The sequence below is a fragment of the Oncorhynchus mykiss genome, chromosome 12 (genome assembly GCF_013265735.2).
Source record: "Oncorhynchus mykiss isolate Arlee chromosome 12, USDA_OmykA_1.1, whole genome shotgun sequence".
Classification (NCBI taxonomy): domain Eukaryota; kingdom Metazoa; phylum Chordata; class Actinopteri; order Salmoniformes; family Salmonidae; genus Oncorhynchus; species Oncorhynchus mykiss.
The window spans coordinates 63165825-63182904 of NC_048576.1; the positions used below are offsets into that span (position 1 = coordinate 63165825).

At 41.0% G+C, this 17080-nt stretch overlaps 1 protein-coding gene across 2 annotated transcripts; it reads left to right on the forward strand.

The window, feature by feature from the left end:
* Positions 1-7283: 7283 nt before the first annotated feature.
* LOC110537970 (homeobox protein Dlx3b) lies at positions 7284-15405 on the forward strand. Of its 2 annotated transcripts, none has more exons than XM_036938037.1 (3): positions 7284-7934; positions 12433-12617; positions 14145-15405. In XM_036938037.1, the coding sequence occupies exons 1-3, from the start codon at positions 7757-7759 to the stop codon at positions 14463-14465; spliced, it is 684 nt and encodes a 227-aa protein (XP_036793932.1). In that variant the 5' UTR covers positions 7284-7756; the 3' UTR covers positions 14466-15405. The 2 variants fall into 2 exon arrangements, with proteins under 2 accessions (XP_036793932.1, XP_021480134.1); XM_021624459.2 differs by having other exon boundaries at positions 7288-8084.
* The last annotated feature ends 1675 nt before the right edge of the window (positions 15406-17080 follow it).

Here is a 17080-nt window from a genome sequence, read left to right on the forward strand (position 1 = left end):
CCCCCCCCCCCCCCCCCCCCAAAAAAAAAAAATCCACTGCATTTCAGCCCTGCCATAAAAGTACCAGCTGACATCATGTCAGTGATTCTCTCGTTAACACAGGTGTGAGTGTTGACAAGGCTGGAGATCACTCTGTCATGCTGATTGAGTTCGAATAACAGACTGGAAGCTTCAAAAGGAGGGTGGTGCTTGGAATCATTGTTTTTCCTCTGTCAATCATGGCTACATGCAAAGAAACACGTGCCGTCATCATTGCTTTGCACAAGAAGGGCTTCACAGGCAAGGATATTATTGCCAGTAAGATTGCAACTAAATCAACCATTTATCGGATCATCAAGAACTTTAAGGAGAGAGGTTCAATTGTTGTGAGAAGGCTTCATGGCACCCAAGAAAGTCCAGCAAGCACCAGGACCGTCTCCTAAAGTTGATTCAGCTGCGGGATCGGGGCACCACCAGTACAGAGCTTGCTCAGGAATGGCAATAGGCAGGTGTGAGTGTATCGGCACGCACAGTGAGGTGAAGACTTTTGGAGGATGGTCTGGTGTCAAGAAGGGCAGCAAAGAAGCCACTTCTCTCCAGGGAAAACATCAGGGACAGACTGATATTTTGCAAAAGGTACAGGGATTGGACTGCTGAGGACTGGGGTAATGTCATTTTCTCTGATGAATCCCCTTTCCGATTGTTTGGGGCATCCGGGAAAAAAAGCTTGTCTGGAGAAGACAAGGTGAGCGCTACCATCAGTCCTGTGTCATGCCAACAGTAAAGCATCCTGAGACCATTCATGTGTGGGGTTGCTTCTCAGCCAATGGAGTGGGCTCACTCACAATCTTGCCTAAGAACACAGCCATGAATAAAGAATGGTACTAACACATCCTCCGAGAGCAACTTCTCCCAACCATCCAGGAACAGTTTAGTGACGAACAATGCCTTTTCCAGCATGATGGAGCACCTTGCCATAAGGCAAAAGTGATAACTAAGTGGCTCAAGGGAACACAACATCGATATGTTGGGTCCATGGCCAGGAAACTCCCCAGACCTTAATCCCATTGAGAATTTGTGGGCAATCCTCAAAAGGCAGGTGGACAAACAAAACCCACAAATTTTGATTAACACTTTTAAACAACACAATGTAACTCCAAGTCAATCACACTTCTGTGAAATCAAACTCCACTTAGGAAGCAACACTGATTGACAAATTTCACATGCTGTTGTGCAAATGGAATAGACAACAGGTGGAAATTATAGGCATTTAGCAAGACACCCCCAATAAAGGAGTGGTTCTGCAGGTGGTGACCAGACCACTTCTCAGTTCCTATGCTTCCTGGCTGATGTTTTGGTCACTTTTGAATGCTGGCGGTGCTTTCACTCTAGTGGTAGCATGAGACAGAGTCTACAACCCACACAAGTGGCTCAGGTAGTGCAGCTCATCCAGGATGGCACATCAATGCGAGCTGTGGCAAGAAGGTTTGCTGTGTCTGTCAGCGTAGTGTCCAGAGCATGGAGGCGCTACCAGGAGACAGGCCGGTACATCAGGAGACGTGGAGGAGGCCGTAGGAGGGCAACAACCCAGCAGCAGGACCGCTACCTCCGCCTTTGTGCAAGAAGGAGCAGGAGGAGCACTGCCAGAGCCCTGCAAAATGACCTCCAGCAGGCCAGAAATGTGCATGTGTCTGCTCAAACGGTCAGAAACAGACTCCATGAGGGTGGTATGAGGGCCCGACGTCCACAGGTGGGGGTTTGTGCTTACAGCCCAACACCGTGCAGGACGTTTGGCATTTGCTAGAGAACACCAAGATTTCGCCACTGGCGCCCTGTGCTCTTCACAGATGAAAGCAGGTTCACACTGAGCACATGTGACAGACGTGACAGAGTCTGGAGACGCCGTGGAGAACATTCTGCTGCCTGCAACATCCTCCAGCATGACCGGTTTGGTGGTGGGTCAGTCATGGTGTGGGGTGGCATTTCTTTGGGGGGCCGCACAGCCCTCCATGTGCTCGCCAGAGCTAGCCTGACTGCCATTAGGTACCAAGATGAGATCCTCAGACCCCTTGTGAGACCATATGCTGGTGCGGTTGGCCCTGGGTTCCTCCTAATGCAAGACCTCATGTGGCTGGAGTGTGTCAGCAGTTCCTGCAAGAGGAAGGCATTGATGCTATGGACTGGCCTGCCCGTTCCCCAGACCTGAATCCAATTGAGCACATCTGGGACATCATGTCTCGCTCCATCCACCAACGCCACGTTAGACCACAGACTGTCCAGGAGTTGGCGGATGCTTTAGTCCAGGTCTGGGAGGAGATCCCTCAGGAGACCATCCGCCACCTCATTAGGAGCATGCCCAGGCGTTGTGGGAGGTCATACAGGCACGTGGAGGCCACACACACTACTGAGCCTCATTTTGACTTGTTTTAAGGACATTACATCAAAGTTGGATCAGCCTGTAGTGTGGTTTTCCACTTTAATTTTGAGTGTGACTCCAAATTCAGACCTCCATGGGTTGATCAATTTGATTTCCATTGATCATTTTTGTGTGATTTTGTTGTCAGCACATTCAACTATGTAAAGAAAAAAGTATTTAAGAATATTTAATTCATTCAGATCTAGGATGTGTTATTTTAGTGTTCCCTTTATTTTTTGAGCAGTGTACTTCAGTATTCCATAGTAACATCTGACAAAAATATTTAAAGACACTGAAGCAACAAACTTTGTGGAAATTAATATTTGCGTCATTCTCAAAACCTTTGGCCACGACTGTACGTACAGTGCCTTGCGAAAGTATTCGGCCCCCTTGAACTTTGCGACCTTTTGCCACATTTCGGGCTTCAAATGCATCATGAAGAACAAGGAACACACCAGGCAGGTCCGAGATACTGTTGTGAAGAAGTTTAAAGCCGGATTTGGATACAAAAAGATTTCGCAAGCTTTAAACATCCCAAGGAGCACTGTGCAAGCGATAATATTGAAATGGAAGGAGTATCAGACCACTGCAAATCTACCAAGACCTGGCCGTCCCTCTAAACTTTCAGCTCATACAAGGAGAAGACTGATCAGAGATGCAGCCAAGAGGCCCATGATCACTCTGGATGAACTGCAGAGATCTACAGCTGAGGTGGGAGACTCTGTCCATAGGACAACAATCAGTCGTATATTGCACAAATCTGGCCTTTATGGAAGAGTGGCAAGAAGAAAGCCATTTCTTAAAGATATCCATAAAAAGTGTTGTTTAAAGTTTGCCACAAGCCACCTGGGAGACACACCAAACATGTGGAAGAAGGTGCTCTGGTCAGATGAAACCAAAATTGAACTTTTTGGCAACAATGCAAAACGTTATGTTTGGCGTAAAAGCAACACAGCTCATCACCCTGAACACACCATCCCCACTGTCAAACATGGTGGTGGCAGCATCATGGTTTGGGCCTGCTTTTCTTTAGCAGGGACAGGGAAGATTGTTACAATTGATGGGAAGATGGATGGAGCCAAATGCAGGACCATTCTGGAAGAAAACCTGATGGAGTCTGCAAAAGACCTGAGACTGGGACGGAGATTTGTCTTCCAACAAGACAATGATCCAAAACATAAAGCAAAATCTACAATGGAATGGTTCAAAAATAAACATATCCAGGTGTTAGAATGGCCAAGTCAAAGTCCAGACCTGAATCCAATCGAGAATCTGTGGAAAGAACTGAAAACTGCTGTTCACAAATGCTCTCCATCCAACCTCACTGAGCTCGAGCTGTTTTGCAAGGAGGAATGGGGAAAAAATTCAGTCTCTCGATGTCCAAAACTGATAGAGACATACCCCAAGCGACTTACAGCTGTAATCGCAGCAAAAGGTGGCGCTACAAAGTATTAACTTAAGGGGGCTGAATAATTTTGCACACCCAATTTTTCAGTTTTTGATTTGTGAAAAAAGTTTGAAATATCCAATAAATGTCGTTCCACTTCATGATTGTGTCCCACTTGTTGTTGATTCTTCACAAAAAATACAGTTTTATATCTTTATGTTTGAAGCCTGAAATGTGGCAAAAGGTCGCAAAGTTCAAGGGGGGCGAATACTTTCGCAAGGCACTGTATACCATAGCCTGGCAAATTTCCAGGTGAACATATTGTCATTGTAACACAGCAAATAGTTATCAGTAGCTAGGTTTCCATCCAATTGGTGACAGATTTTCATGAGTATACTCTTCAAATCTCAAAGAAAATATGCACATTTATGTTTTGTTTTTTTTGGCACAAACTGTTGCGTTAAATATAAAATGTGGCTACCCATCCTGGCACGTGCGCTCTAGCCAACAGCTGACAGATACATTGCGGTGCAGGTAGGCTGTGCGGGTAGGCTAGTCTGCATGATGAGATAATTATGGATAATAGCGAGAATATTTGTACTTGTCAAACGGCAGTCAAGCATCGATCATCATGTTACCAGAATAAGACCCTAGATATGTATTGGAAAGCGGTATCAAACTCGTCGTGCACGTTCACAACCCTGTGAACTTAATCATAATGTATTTAATATGTATCCTAAAACTGCATGGTTTCACGAGTCATCGTGGGAGGATAACACACCATATAATCGTGACTCCCAAATTTACGTCGATGTGATTGTTATAAATCTATATCAATATCTGCGCAGAAAGGCTTTTCCATCGCCATTTCGCGCATAATACATTTTACCTACACAAAAAGATCCCACCAATTAGCTGTTGGCATTTATATAATTGTACAGAAACTTCCTGTTTCCATCAAAGCTGTTTAGAAAAACATTTATAGGCTACAGTATGACTTTACTCACATAAAAACGGTGGATGTAAACAAGGTTACTAGGTAGGTTGGCGCCAGATTTTAATGCCAATTTTCTCAAATCCGCATAAAAACTATAGGACCTATGCGCATTTTACCACCAGAGATGTTTAGTTTTGCGCTTAAATTCCCATGTACCGAAAAAAAAACCCGAGTTATATGGGTTTCCATTGCAATTTACACTCTACTGTTGTATTTCTGACACAAATGTTTTGCATTAGCGATTGTTCCCACTCTAGTATTGGCACGTGTGCTCTAGCCAACACTTTGCAGATAAACTACATGAGATTAGGCTATTATAGACAATATAGCGAAATTATTTTTATTTGTCAAATGGCAGCCAAGCATCGATGATCATATCACGAGAATAAAACCCTCTACATTTATTGGAAAGGATCATCGTGCTCATCACCTTGAATTTAAATTTTACCACCCTGTGAAGTTCATAAACATGCCGGCCATTTAATCTGTAGCCTAAATAGAGCTCGCCAGTTTTTAGTCCTAAAACCCGGAAATAAATTACCTGTTGTTCGTTGAGCAATCCATCCCAATGGGAGAATGTATGGGAAAGAATAGGGATTTGGAATAAACGCAGAAAATAAGGTCTGAGGTTAAGGGGATGTTCTATTAGCCCAAAACAGCCTGGCTGTTTTAACCCCCCATCATGACCCCCAAGGGGCTCCGTAGAACCTGGTCCACTGCTAATAGACAAAGATTACAAACATTCAACCATGGAAGTTAAAAGAGGAAAGCGAAAGTTGATGTATCTTTTTTGACACTCCTTGAGAGGTTCACTTGGTTTCACTTGCCACTATCTATAGTCTATATGAGTTAATTACGTTTGGTTTGGCTGATAGGCCATCATTTGCTGCATATCTGATAATCAACGACAATCGAATTACACACAATTTACCTAGACTTCTCCAAACCTTGGTGCCATTAACACAGTTTTTGGGTTGGATACACTCTGAAGAGGATGTGAATGGAATGGCCACGTCTAGAGTCTCTACTAGTTACCACAGCCACAAAGTCAAAGTTGGCTACTGGCTATCGTAAAAATGTATTGAAACAAAAAGGGTTATGCATAAGGTTAGCAGTATGGTTAGGGTTGCGGTTGAGGTTAGGTTTTAAGTCAGATTTTAAGAAGATAAATTGTAGAAATAGGCGGGGTTTATGACTTTGTGATTATGGTAACTAGTGACGACCCAATTATAGGGCTGCCACTCCTACGGAAAGTCCTTAGGGCAAGTCACAAACCAACCTAAAGAGGAATTAGCCTATCAAATTGATCTAGTCCCAAACCCATGCCAATAGGCTACATTTTTTAAATGCACAACTACAGTGAAAAATGGTGGCAATCCTTGTTGCAGACAGTTAAATGCGGACTAAATATGTCTTAATTAGGTTTGAATACAACACCGAATACAACAGATGTAGACCTTACAGTGATTTGCTTACCTACAAGCCCTTAACCAACAATGCAGTTTTAAGAAAAATAAGCATTAAGAAAGTATTTACTAAAATAAACTGAAGTAATAAATAAATAAAAAATACAAATAAAAAAGAAGAAAATGGAAAAATAACAAATAATTAAAGAGCCCACAATAAAATAACACTAACGAGGCTATATACAGGGGTACCGGTACAGAGTCAATGTGCAGGGGCACAGGTTAGTCAAGGTAATTAAGGTATTTTTTACATGTAGGTAAAGTGACTATACACAGCAGCGTAAAAATGCAAATAGTCTGGGTAGCCTTTTGATTAGCTGTTCAGGAGTCTTATGGCTTGGTGGTAGAAGTTAGTAAGAGCTTTTTGGACCGAAACTTGCTCTCAACCTGCTCCACTACAGCCCCGTTGATGAGAATGGGGGTGTGCTCGGCCCTCCTTTTCCTGTAGCCCACTATCATCTCCTTTGTCTTGATCACGTTGAGGGAGAGGTTGTTATCCTGGCACCACACTGCCAGGTCTCTGACCTCCTCCCTATAGGCTGTCTCATCGTTGTCAGTGATCAGGCATACATACCACTGTTGTGTCATCGTCAAACTTAATGATGGCGTTGGAGTCGTACTTGGCCATGCAGTCATGGGTGAACAGGGAGTACAGGAGGGGACTGAGCACATACCCCTGAGGGGTCCCATGTTGAGGATCAGTGTGGCAGATATGTTTATTTTTTTTGTTTTTTTATTTCACCTTTATTTAACCAGGTAGGCTAGTTGAGAACAAGTTCTCATTTGCAACTGCGACCTGGCCAAGATAAAGCATAGCAGTGTGAACAGACAACACAGAGTTACACATGGAGTAAACGGGTTAAGGGTTACCTACCCTTAACACCTGGGGGCGGCCCGTCAGGAAGTCCAGGATCCAGGTGCAGAGGGAGGTGTTTAGTCCCAGGGTCCTTAGCTTAGTGATGAGCTTTGAGGGCTCTATGGTGTTGAAAGCTGAGCTGTAGTCAATGAACAGCATTCTCACGTAGGTGTTCCTTTGGTCCAGGTGGGAAAGGGCAGTGTGGAGTGCAATAGAGATTGCATAATCTGTGCATTTTTTCTTAACTGTATTCTTAACTGCCTAATAAACACATCCAGCAGAAAATGTCTCTTCTACTTTCAGAAATGTTGTGGGACTGTGGTTCAGGCCGGGGGAGGTTCTGGAGGTTTTCGTGGCGAGAGGAGTGTAGCCTGGCTGGCGACACAGTTTAGCCCTCAGGGTAAACTGGGAATGAAGCATTCACTCCCCTCGCTCTCTGTAATTTTGAGTTCAGTTGGGTTGGGTGCCTTCACAGTGCAGTGCAGTCTCACCGAGGGACTTTGGATACACTCTGAAGAGTTCAACGCTTCACAATAGGCCTATTGTTTTGGTTTTATTTTGGGGAGTTGTTTACTTTTCAAACTTGAATTTCAACTTACGAGTCTCCTCTATTTCTGGAGGTTTTTATTAGGGGGGTGAAGGAGGGCCGTGCAGGATGAATGGAACTACTTCTGAGAAGGCGGCATCGAGCCTGTCGTCTGATCTCCACTCCACAGTGAGCTGTCACCCAGGCGCCAATGATTTGCCGATACTGCCAAAGTCCTCTCCCATGGACATGGGGTTCTACAGCGGCCAGACGACGCACAGCCACCACGACTACTACCCCAGCCACGGTCAGTCCTGCTTGCAACCAATGAAGCCATACTCGTATCATCACCACTACAATCTCCATGGGGCCTACATTGCCAAATCGGAAAACCCGTATCCTCATACGCAATACGCTCATTATACCCGGGACATACAGTCACATCTCCAAGATACCGGTAAGATTTACGCATGAGGCACTTTGCCATTTTTGGTGAATCTCAAAGTTATGTTTATTACTATTTTGACACGTGGCCGATGTTAAATCAACTATCCAAAAGGCTTATCGACAACGAGGACCAACGTTTATGCCACAGAATTTAAATGTGCCTACTTAAAATTCAATAAATCAAATTTACATTTGGTCAGCCTAATTGGTGTTAGTAATTAATTTGGTTGTTGGATGTCTTGGGGGTTAAACGGTTTTGAAAATAGTGTAAGTTAGCGTACTTTTGATTCGGAGTAATTTATCAACTACATTTGGCCTACCTTTATGGAAAAAAAATGATTTCACATGTGGAAAATCGCATGATTTATTACACATGTAAAAATTCCACATGTCAAATCACGTGGTTTTGGAACACTTTACATGTGATGATATTTCACATGAAGTTTCTTTACACGAAGCCCTGCAATCGAAATTAGGACGTCCTCAGAAAGTCACAAACTATACACAGTGGTTTTCCACTTAGCAGATACAGTAATTTACATACATGATTACATTGTGTATGTTTATTTATACAGTAATTATTATTCAACATGTCCTCATGTGGGATTTGAACTCACAACCTTGGTTCATGGCACTCAACACTTCCTGCTATGCCACCATGTCTGTGTCAATGACTGATTTCACCATTATTCCTACACTGGACTTCAAAGTAAATCTCAGTTTTGTATAATACACCCAAGAAAAGCGATTATATTTGTCATAGTGATTCAGGAGTAACATTAAAACAGAATTTTATGCCACACTGACTTTAGACAACTATACAGAAAACCCTTAAAATGCTGAGATAAGTCCCCTAAATCAATAATGAGAGAATAGTCAGATTAACTGATAACTAAAATAGCAGTGCAAATGGGCAGCCTTTTAGACTTTGTGGCGCAGCAGAAAGAGCAGCACAACCCAAATCCAGAGGTTGTGAGTTCAAATCCCAGGTTGGGTCATGTTGAAAAGTCAGTACTAAGTGATCAAAATAACCATATTGATTAAAGATTTATGCACTTTTTTTATTACACATTTTATCTCAACAATGTTCGCCTTACATTAAAGCTAGAATCCTTAATTGAAACAATAACAAAGTGGGCATCCCGCCTTTGTTTTGGTAAAAAGCTGAGCGATGGGCCTGGAGAAATGTAACCATTCTCAAATTCATAGACAGAGCAATTGATCCATGATATGTCACAATTATAGTTTACATTATGTTTTGAGGCTATACAGTGTTTGTTTACATTTACATTGTTTACAAACATTGGAGTAAAACGAGCTTGCATTTTGGGTTCTGCTGTGGTAGGACAGTTGATCTAAGCTTGTGAGGCATTTATAAGTTGTATTATTCAAGTATCAATGGGCATATATCAATAATTGCTCATTAATTGATCATTAAAGTCCAAAATGTATGTAGCAAATAATGATTCCAGATTTAAAATTGCCATACCATTTCATTACTTCCCTTACAAAAAAGCATGTGACATTTACCGTTTCACATGTGAAATAGCTGAAATAGCTGAGGTCAGATGTTCAAATGTATTCAATTTAGAGTTCACATGTTAACACCCCCTTTATACATGTGAGGAGGATAAAGTTTTCACTTCACATATGAATTGCAGATTCAGATGTGAAACATTTTCACATGTGAAAATTGAATTAGCATTTTCACATGTGGAAAAACGTTCAAATGTTGTCACATGTAGTTTCATGGTATAAAGTGTTGAAATTTTGCATCCCCATGTTGTCACATTTATTTCATATGAGATGTTTTCATATGTGCTGAGATGATTTCACATGTGTACTTTCATGTTATCACGTGTTTCTTTTACATGTTTCACATGTTATTTTAAAAAATCCTTATGGATATACTATACAAATTGAGTAGGACTAGGCCTGTAGACAGTATGTCAAGAATATATGTTTTGCTATTCTGCATTCTAGGCTGCAAAGCCAACATGTGATATGTGACAACTTTTAATTAAAATAAAATCAGCTAAAGCCTACCCCATTTGTATTTTTGTCAAAATTCTGAGAGGTACCAAACAGTCATTCTGATTCCTATGTAAAATAGCCTTTTGAGTTAATAAAATATCACCCATAATATTCGTTTTGAATAGAAATGCTCAGAATATGAGAAACATTTTTTTTTGCGCTGGTGGCTAACCAGCAGGAAGTTTGAAAAGACAGGCTTGAGTGGGCGGGAGCTTATATTCATGACCTCGTCTTGACTGACAGCTCTTTGAAACGCCTATGTCAGTAAAATTGCAGTAAAATCCTCTCAAGCTAATTTAGTGGTTCACTAAGCAACTCAAACAACATTGAAATTGCATCAATAATGTCAAATGTTTTATACATCTCCCGTTTGGCATGTCTCTTGTGATGTGTTGATTTGACAACTGCGTCAGAGTACTGAACCCTTTTCCCCGCCTTTTGTTCCATGCTGGTTGAAGACCTAACTAACCAGTAGCCAGCTAACACCAGACACAGATGAAGACCTAGCTAACCAGTAGCCAGCTAACACCAGACACAGATGAAGACCTAACTAACCTGTAGCTAGCTAACACCAGACACAGATGAAGACCTAACTAACCCGTAGCTAGCTAACACCAGACACAGATGAAGACCTAGCTAACCAGTAGCCAACTAACACCAGACACAGATGAAGACCTAACTAACCCGTAGCTAGCTAACACCAGACACAGATGAAGACCTAACTAACCCGTAGCCAGCTAACACCAGACACAGATGAAGACCTAGCTAACCAGTAGCCAGCTAACACCAGACACAGATGAAGACCTAACTAACCCGTAGCTAGCTAACACCAGACACAGATGAGGACCTAACTAACCCGTAGCTAGCTAACACCAGACACAATTGAAGACCTAACTAACCCGTAGCTAGCTAACACCAGACACAGATGAAGACCTAACTAACCCGTAGCTAGCTAACACCAGACACAGATGAGGACCTAGGTAACTAGTAGCTAGCTAACATCAGACACAGATGAAGATCTAGCTAACCAGTAGCTAGCTAACACCAGACACAGATGAAAGTGGAAACATAAAAGTATCTTTGACATAGATGAATATGGTAAACTTGTAATTACATTTGCTGATACCCTACCGACAAATATTGACACAGTAGAGTAGCTAGCTAGCTACATAAACCATGCCCCTTTGCAAGCAAGCCTTCTCGGCTGTTGGTTACAAGATGGTATTTATTTAAATTAGGTAAGAGAAAATTAAGGTGACGATACCCTATCCCTTTAATAATCCTGCCTCCTGAATCCAAGTGTTTGACACGGGGGAGGGGACCAATAACTTTATGATAAAACTTTATCAAAGTGGAAGCAACAGTCATACATTTCATACATTGGTGATCATACTTTGATCTGGTTTCATCCAAATATCATCCAATTTCACGAAAAACATGATTTTGACTGTTCATGACCTTTAAGATGAGCTCCCAGGGAATAGTGCATTATATCATACAATTCAAATGACCCATTAGTTCTAGCCTACTTTGATCGTTTTGCAATAACACACTATGCTATTAAGCTCTTAAATAATATAAATTGTTCATATGGCCTAGAATGCAAATTAAAATGCAGCCTATTCTGTAAATGCAAAAGGTTTCCTTGTTTTATCCAAAATTGGTTTTGCAAAGCAGCTGAAACCTTCACATTTGAGAGAGAACTGCTATTGTGTTTGTGTTGTCAATGGTAATTGTAGTGTTGTTAACAATGTTTAGGGATCTAGGCCCTATAACATACCATTTATCGTTTTATCCAGAAATAATATTTATCTTCGAATTGGCCCGAAGCCAAGCGCATCAACATCAGGTGTCACATCATGCCAGTCTGGCACGCATTGCTTTTTGGCTCAATAGCCTGACTTAGAGTTTTGACTTGATCACTACATGTGAAAACACCCCAACAGCCTATATACTCGATGCATCAATCATCCTGTCTCATTAGTGGGCATATCCCATAATAATGTGAGGGGCATTGAAATCTCTTGGACAGAGACATTTTGTGCACCAAACCCTGTTTATGCTATTGAGTAGAGCATATTTCAGAACTGGTAAAAAACACAAAAAAAATGTAAGGCAGAATTATATATTTTTTAATTGATGTTTACTAATGAAATACATCATCATTCATCTTTTATCATAATAGTTTTCATTAATCTGTTATCATAATATTTTATTTCTGTAGGCATAGGCCTATAGCCTACTGTTGAAGCCCTCTGTAGGCCTAGTGTAAATGTATGAGCCTCTCCAGTCCTTTAGCCTACTAATGCTCTGTAATTTTTCAGTGAAAGAGGAACCAGAGCCTGAGGTGAGAATGGTCAACGGAAAGCCTAGAAAAATCCGAAAACCTCGCACCATATATTCTAGTTACCAGCTCGCTGCGCTCCAACATCGCTTCCAGGGAACTCAGTATTTGTCTCTTCCTGAGAGAACCGAACTAGCGGCTCAACTCGACGTGACACAAACACAGGTGAGGAAGCCAACAGGCCACACATACCACTGTTATGACACGCTGTTGAGAGATTTGTATCTCTATGATTTATGTTCATTTGTCTAATAAAACCATGAACTACACTGGCATCTTTTTGCATAACTGTAATTCTACATCTAGTGAATCATCTGAGATGTTATAGATTCTTTATCGCTTCTTACATTCACAAGTATGCGGTACATTTGCACAACTCTTAGTAGAAAACTCAAAACAGATCAACAAAAAGGCAGTTGTTTTAAAACTCTAAGCACATGTTCATTTGACTTAGTACAACACACAAAACCACACAGTCACTTTTTCACCAAACTGAATCAGTGTTTCATCTAGAGAGACATATTTCACATTGCGAAACATGTTCATGCAAAGTAATTGCCTTTCACAATGTGATACTCACAAGACTTGTTACTATTACTTCATCCGACTGTTCTTAATTGATGATCACTTAAACGTTTGGTAAACCTATAGATGGGACACGTAAACGTGTTTGTCTACAACAGATTTTGAGAATTGCATAATAAAAAAGTATGTCTGTAAAGTAGAAACATAAAAAAGATATGATATAAACTCGAATGATTTGCTATGATGATGACTATTATGATTTTACTTCACAGTAAGTAAAAAAAATACAAATCTGATCAGAGATGTTCTGTATGTAACAAATCAAAGTTAATCGGTCGCGTACACAGATGAGCAAATGTTACAGTAGGTGCAGCGAAATGCTTGTGTTTCTAGCTCCTACAGTGCAGTAATACAATACCAATACACACATAATCCAGAAAGTCCAAAACAAGAAAGAAATGCATCCCCTACACAATACACATGTATCCAAAATGAAGTTTGCCATGACAAAATGTTTTCCCCCAGGTGCATGAACAATGAGGATATTTACTGCAAATTCGATGAGAATCTATGGCCAAATACTCAAGACAGGCTTAATGCAAACTAGTGCCTGCTAAAATGTATGTTTATTTAATTTGATTACATTGCGAACGATGTCTTCAATGATAACGCCTTTGATCACACATGGGATAGAAATGATGGAAATTTGATGTTCTGTCAATTTGAATGGGTAGTGCAGGTGTATAGCCTAATGTAAAACAGTGTAATGTACTGTAATGTACAGACTGTAGCATACTACACTCAAAGGACAGTTTGGAAACATGTATCTTACAATTCACCAAATACTTGTAAAAATAGTACCAAAGCGATAAAAAAAAAAGCGTTATTGTTTATATTATATGTCAAACCACCGGGGTTATTAACCTCTTCCTGTCGTTTTCATATCTGATAATTGATAGCTTCATTAATTGATCTAAGTTTGCATCTGGATTCCAAATTTCAATGCAACATAATTAGGTATATTCTATTCTAATAAGGCCTAGGGTGTCAATATGAAATTACAACCCTTTGCTAGATAATACATTTTTAACCCATACCTTCACATTTTCTGGTACAAACATCCCGACCTTCTATTTAAACCTGTAGCTCAAATATTTTTTCTTCCAGGTCAAGATCTGGTTCCAGAATCGCCGTTCCAAATTCAAGAAGCTGTACATGAACGGGGAAGTTCTACTGGACCACAGCCCAGGAGCCAGTGACTCTATGTCCTGCAATTCACCCCTGTCCCCGGCCATTTGGGACCGTAGTGTACCCACAGACCCCGCCACTAGAGAGCAGGCTCCCCAGCCCTCCCTCGGCTCCACTCTATGTTATGTGGAGAACTACACTCATCACTGGTATCAACAGACCTCACAGTCACGCTCACAGCACTCAGGACTGGTTCATCAGCACACAACACCACCTAAGAATATGGGGGCGGTGTACTAACACAAAATGTACCGGTACAAACTGTGGGTTAACAACATGGCGGCTCATTGGAAATAAAGCCTAGAGGGCTGTGATGGGATTTGTGTGCCAATACAGAGGGCTGAACTTCACGGACAATTTGGGAAACATGCACAAGGACTTGTTGTCTCTGTTGTATACAAATTGTATACAAAAAGAACGGACAAATCCAAGACCATATTCTGTTTAGATAGAGTGATGAGACGCTAATGTTATCAGTGGCTCATTTCACTCTGTTGGAGAGATTTGATATGAGAATGGATAGAATTTGGTGGTACTTTACTTTACGGTGGCCCACTGAGGTCCTTTCAGATTCTTTGATCTACAGCTATGCAAATATATACCGTCAGTGCATTCAACACCATTTGTTTCTTCACAATATGAAACACTCACAGATACATGGAAGTAGCGTGTACCATTTTCATACATTTGTTATTTATACTTGCCATTTGTTGCATTTATATAGATGTCATCAAGGCTCAATTCAACATTTTATTTCACAATGGTTCAAAACAAAACATCTCTTGGAAGTTGCAGAGAACTATTAGGGGGAAAGAAATGTGTATTTGGTACTCTTTGCGTTTGCAATCGAGGTTATTTATAATGTAGCCTATTTTATACTCTATTGATCTGTTAGTAGAAAGTCAATGTGACAGTTTTGTGCCTGAGAAAAACACATTTTATAGGTAGTCTTTGGAGTGAATAATAAAGTTTTTGTTTTTATTAATTCTATTTACACCAATTTAAATTATGTAATATTTACGCACGCACACACACACACACACACACACGCACGCGCACACGCACACACACACAAAAGTGTAAATGACCCCTTGAGATAACGTTCAAATCTTGTTTCCATAAACTTCTTTATACAAATGATCCATTGAAACAGTTGTAAGGACAAAATGGAATAAAGTTTACTGTGAAATATAATGATTGTACATGTTTCAATATTGTCCTTCAGTACTGTACTGACATCACTTATTTTTTTACCCCCTTTTTCTCCCCAAGTAGTTACTGTCTTGTCTCATCGCTACAACTCCTGTACGGCTCGGGAGCCGAAACACAACCCAACCAAGCCGCACTGCTTCTTAACACAGCGCGCATCCAACCCGGAAGCCAGCCGCACCAATGTGTCAGAGGAAACACCTTACACCTAGCAACCTGGTCAGCATGCACTGCGCCCGGCCCGCCACAGAAGTCGCTAGTGTGAGATGAGACAAGGATATCCCTACCAGCCAAACCCTCCCTAACCCAGGCGACGCTAGGCCAATTGAGCATCTCCCCATGGACCTCCCGGTCGCGGCCGGCTGCGACAGAGCCTGGGCTCAAACCCAGAGTCTCTGGTGGCACAGTGTCTTATACCACTGTGCCACCCATGTGTGATCAAAGGTGTGATCATTGAAGACGTCTTTCACAATAAAATCTAAATAAATAAATTAAAGAAACAATTTTTAGCAGGTACTCGTTTTCAATCAAGCCTGTCTTGAGCATTTGGCCATAGGTTTTGATCGAAATGGCAGTAAATATCTTCATTGTTCATGTACCTTGGGAAAAACCTTTTGGTCTAAATAGGTCTGGATTAAAATCATTGCATGCTTCCTCCATGGCCTGAAGGAGGGTGGTACGCTCATGGGGATGGTAATCATACATCTTCCGCCTGTATGGTAATCATGTATTGTATTTTGCAGTATTGTACTTATATATTGTAGTGGTCCTGTATGTGGCTCAGTTCATAAAAGTATGGCACTAGCAACACCAGAATTGTGTGTTGGATTCTCACCAGGGTCACATACCAAAATGTGTGGACTGTGTCTGCTGCGTAAATGGCATATATTACAGTACTCGCTTATGGGAAAATGACATGATTTCACATAGAAAATCACATGATTTCACATTTTGCGCATTTTATTTCACATCTGAAATTTCACATGTGAAATAATGTGAAACCATGTGGTTTTGGAACACTGGATGTTTTTCACAGGTGATTCCCTGCAAACAAAAAAGTGTTGTTTGGATGTCGCGCAGTCGCAGTGTTTTCAACTGACATATTAGACACACATGATTACATTGTGTATATTTATTTATACAATAATTATTCAACATGTCGTGACTTGGGATTTGAACTCACAACCTCTTGGTTCACAGCATTCAGATCTTCCTGCCACGCCACCATGTCAATGACTGATTTCATCTGTATTCCTACACTGGACTTCAAAGTAAAGCTCAGCAATGTTACAAATACACACAAAAAAAGTGATTATATTTATCCTAGTTATTCAGGAGTAACATTGAAACAGAATAATATGTCTCACCAACATTAGACAACTATACAGAAAACCTTCAAATGACTGAAATAAGTCATTTAAATCAATCATGAGAGAATAGTCAGATGAACTGATGACTAAAATAGCAGTGCAGATGACACTATTTTGCTAAGTGCATGTATTATATGTCATGAATCTGTAGGTGGACTTCTGAGAATGCTACAGACTTTCTGGCACAGCAGAAAGATCAGCGTACCCTAAATCCAGAGGTTGTGAGTTTTTAAAAGTCAGTACTAAGGGATCATGTCAAATGTAATCATGTTGATT

Excerpts from the sequence above, each read along its gene's own strand:
- LOC110537970 (XM_021624459.2), top strand. The coding sequence starts at position 7,757 with ATGAATGGAACTACTTCTGAGAAGGCGGCATCGAGCCTGTCGTCTGAT. Across the intron at positions 8,085-12,432 it reads GTCACATCTCCAAGATACCG|TGAAAGAGGAACCAGAGCCT; the intron begins GTAAGATTTACG and ends GTAATTTTTCAG. Across the intron at positions 12,618-14,144 it reads TCGACGTGACACAAACACAG|GTCAAGATCTGGTTCCAGAA; the intron begins GTGAGGAAGCCA and ends TTTTTCTTCCAG.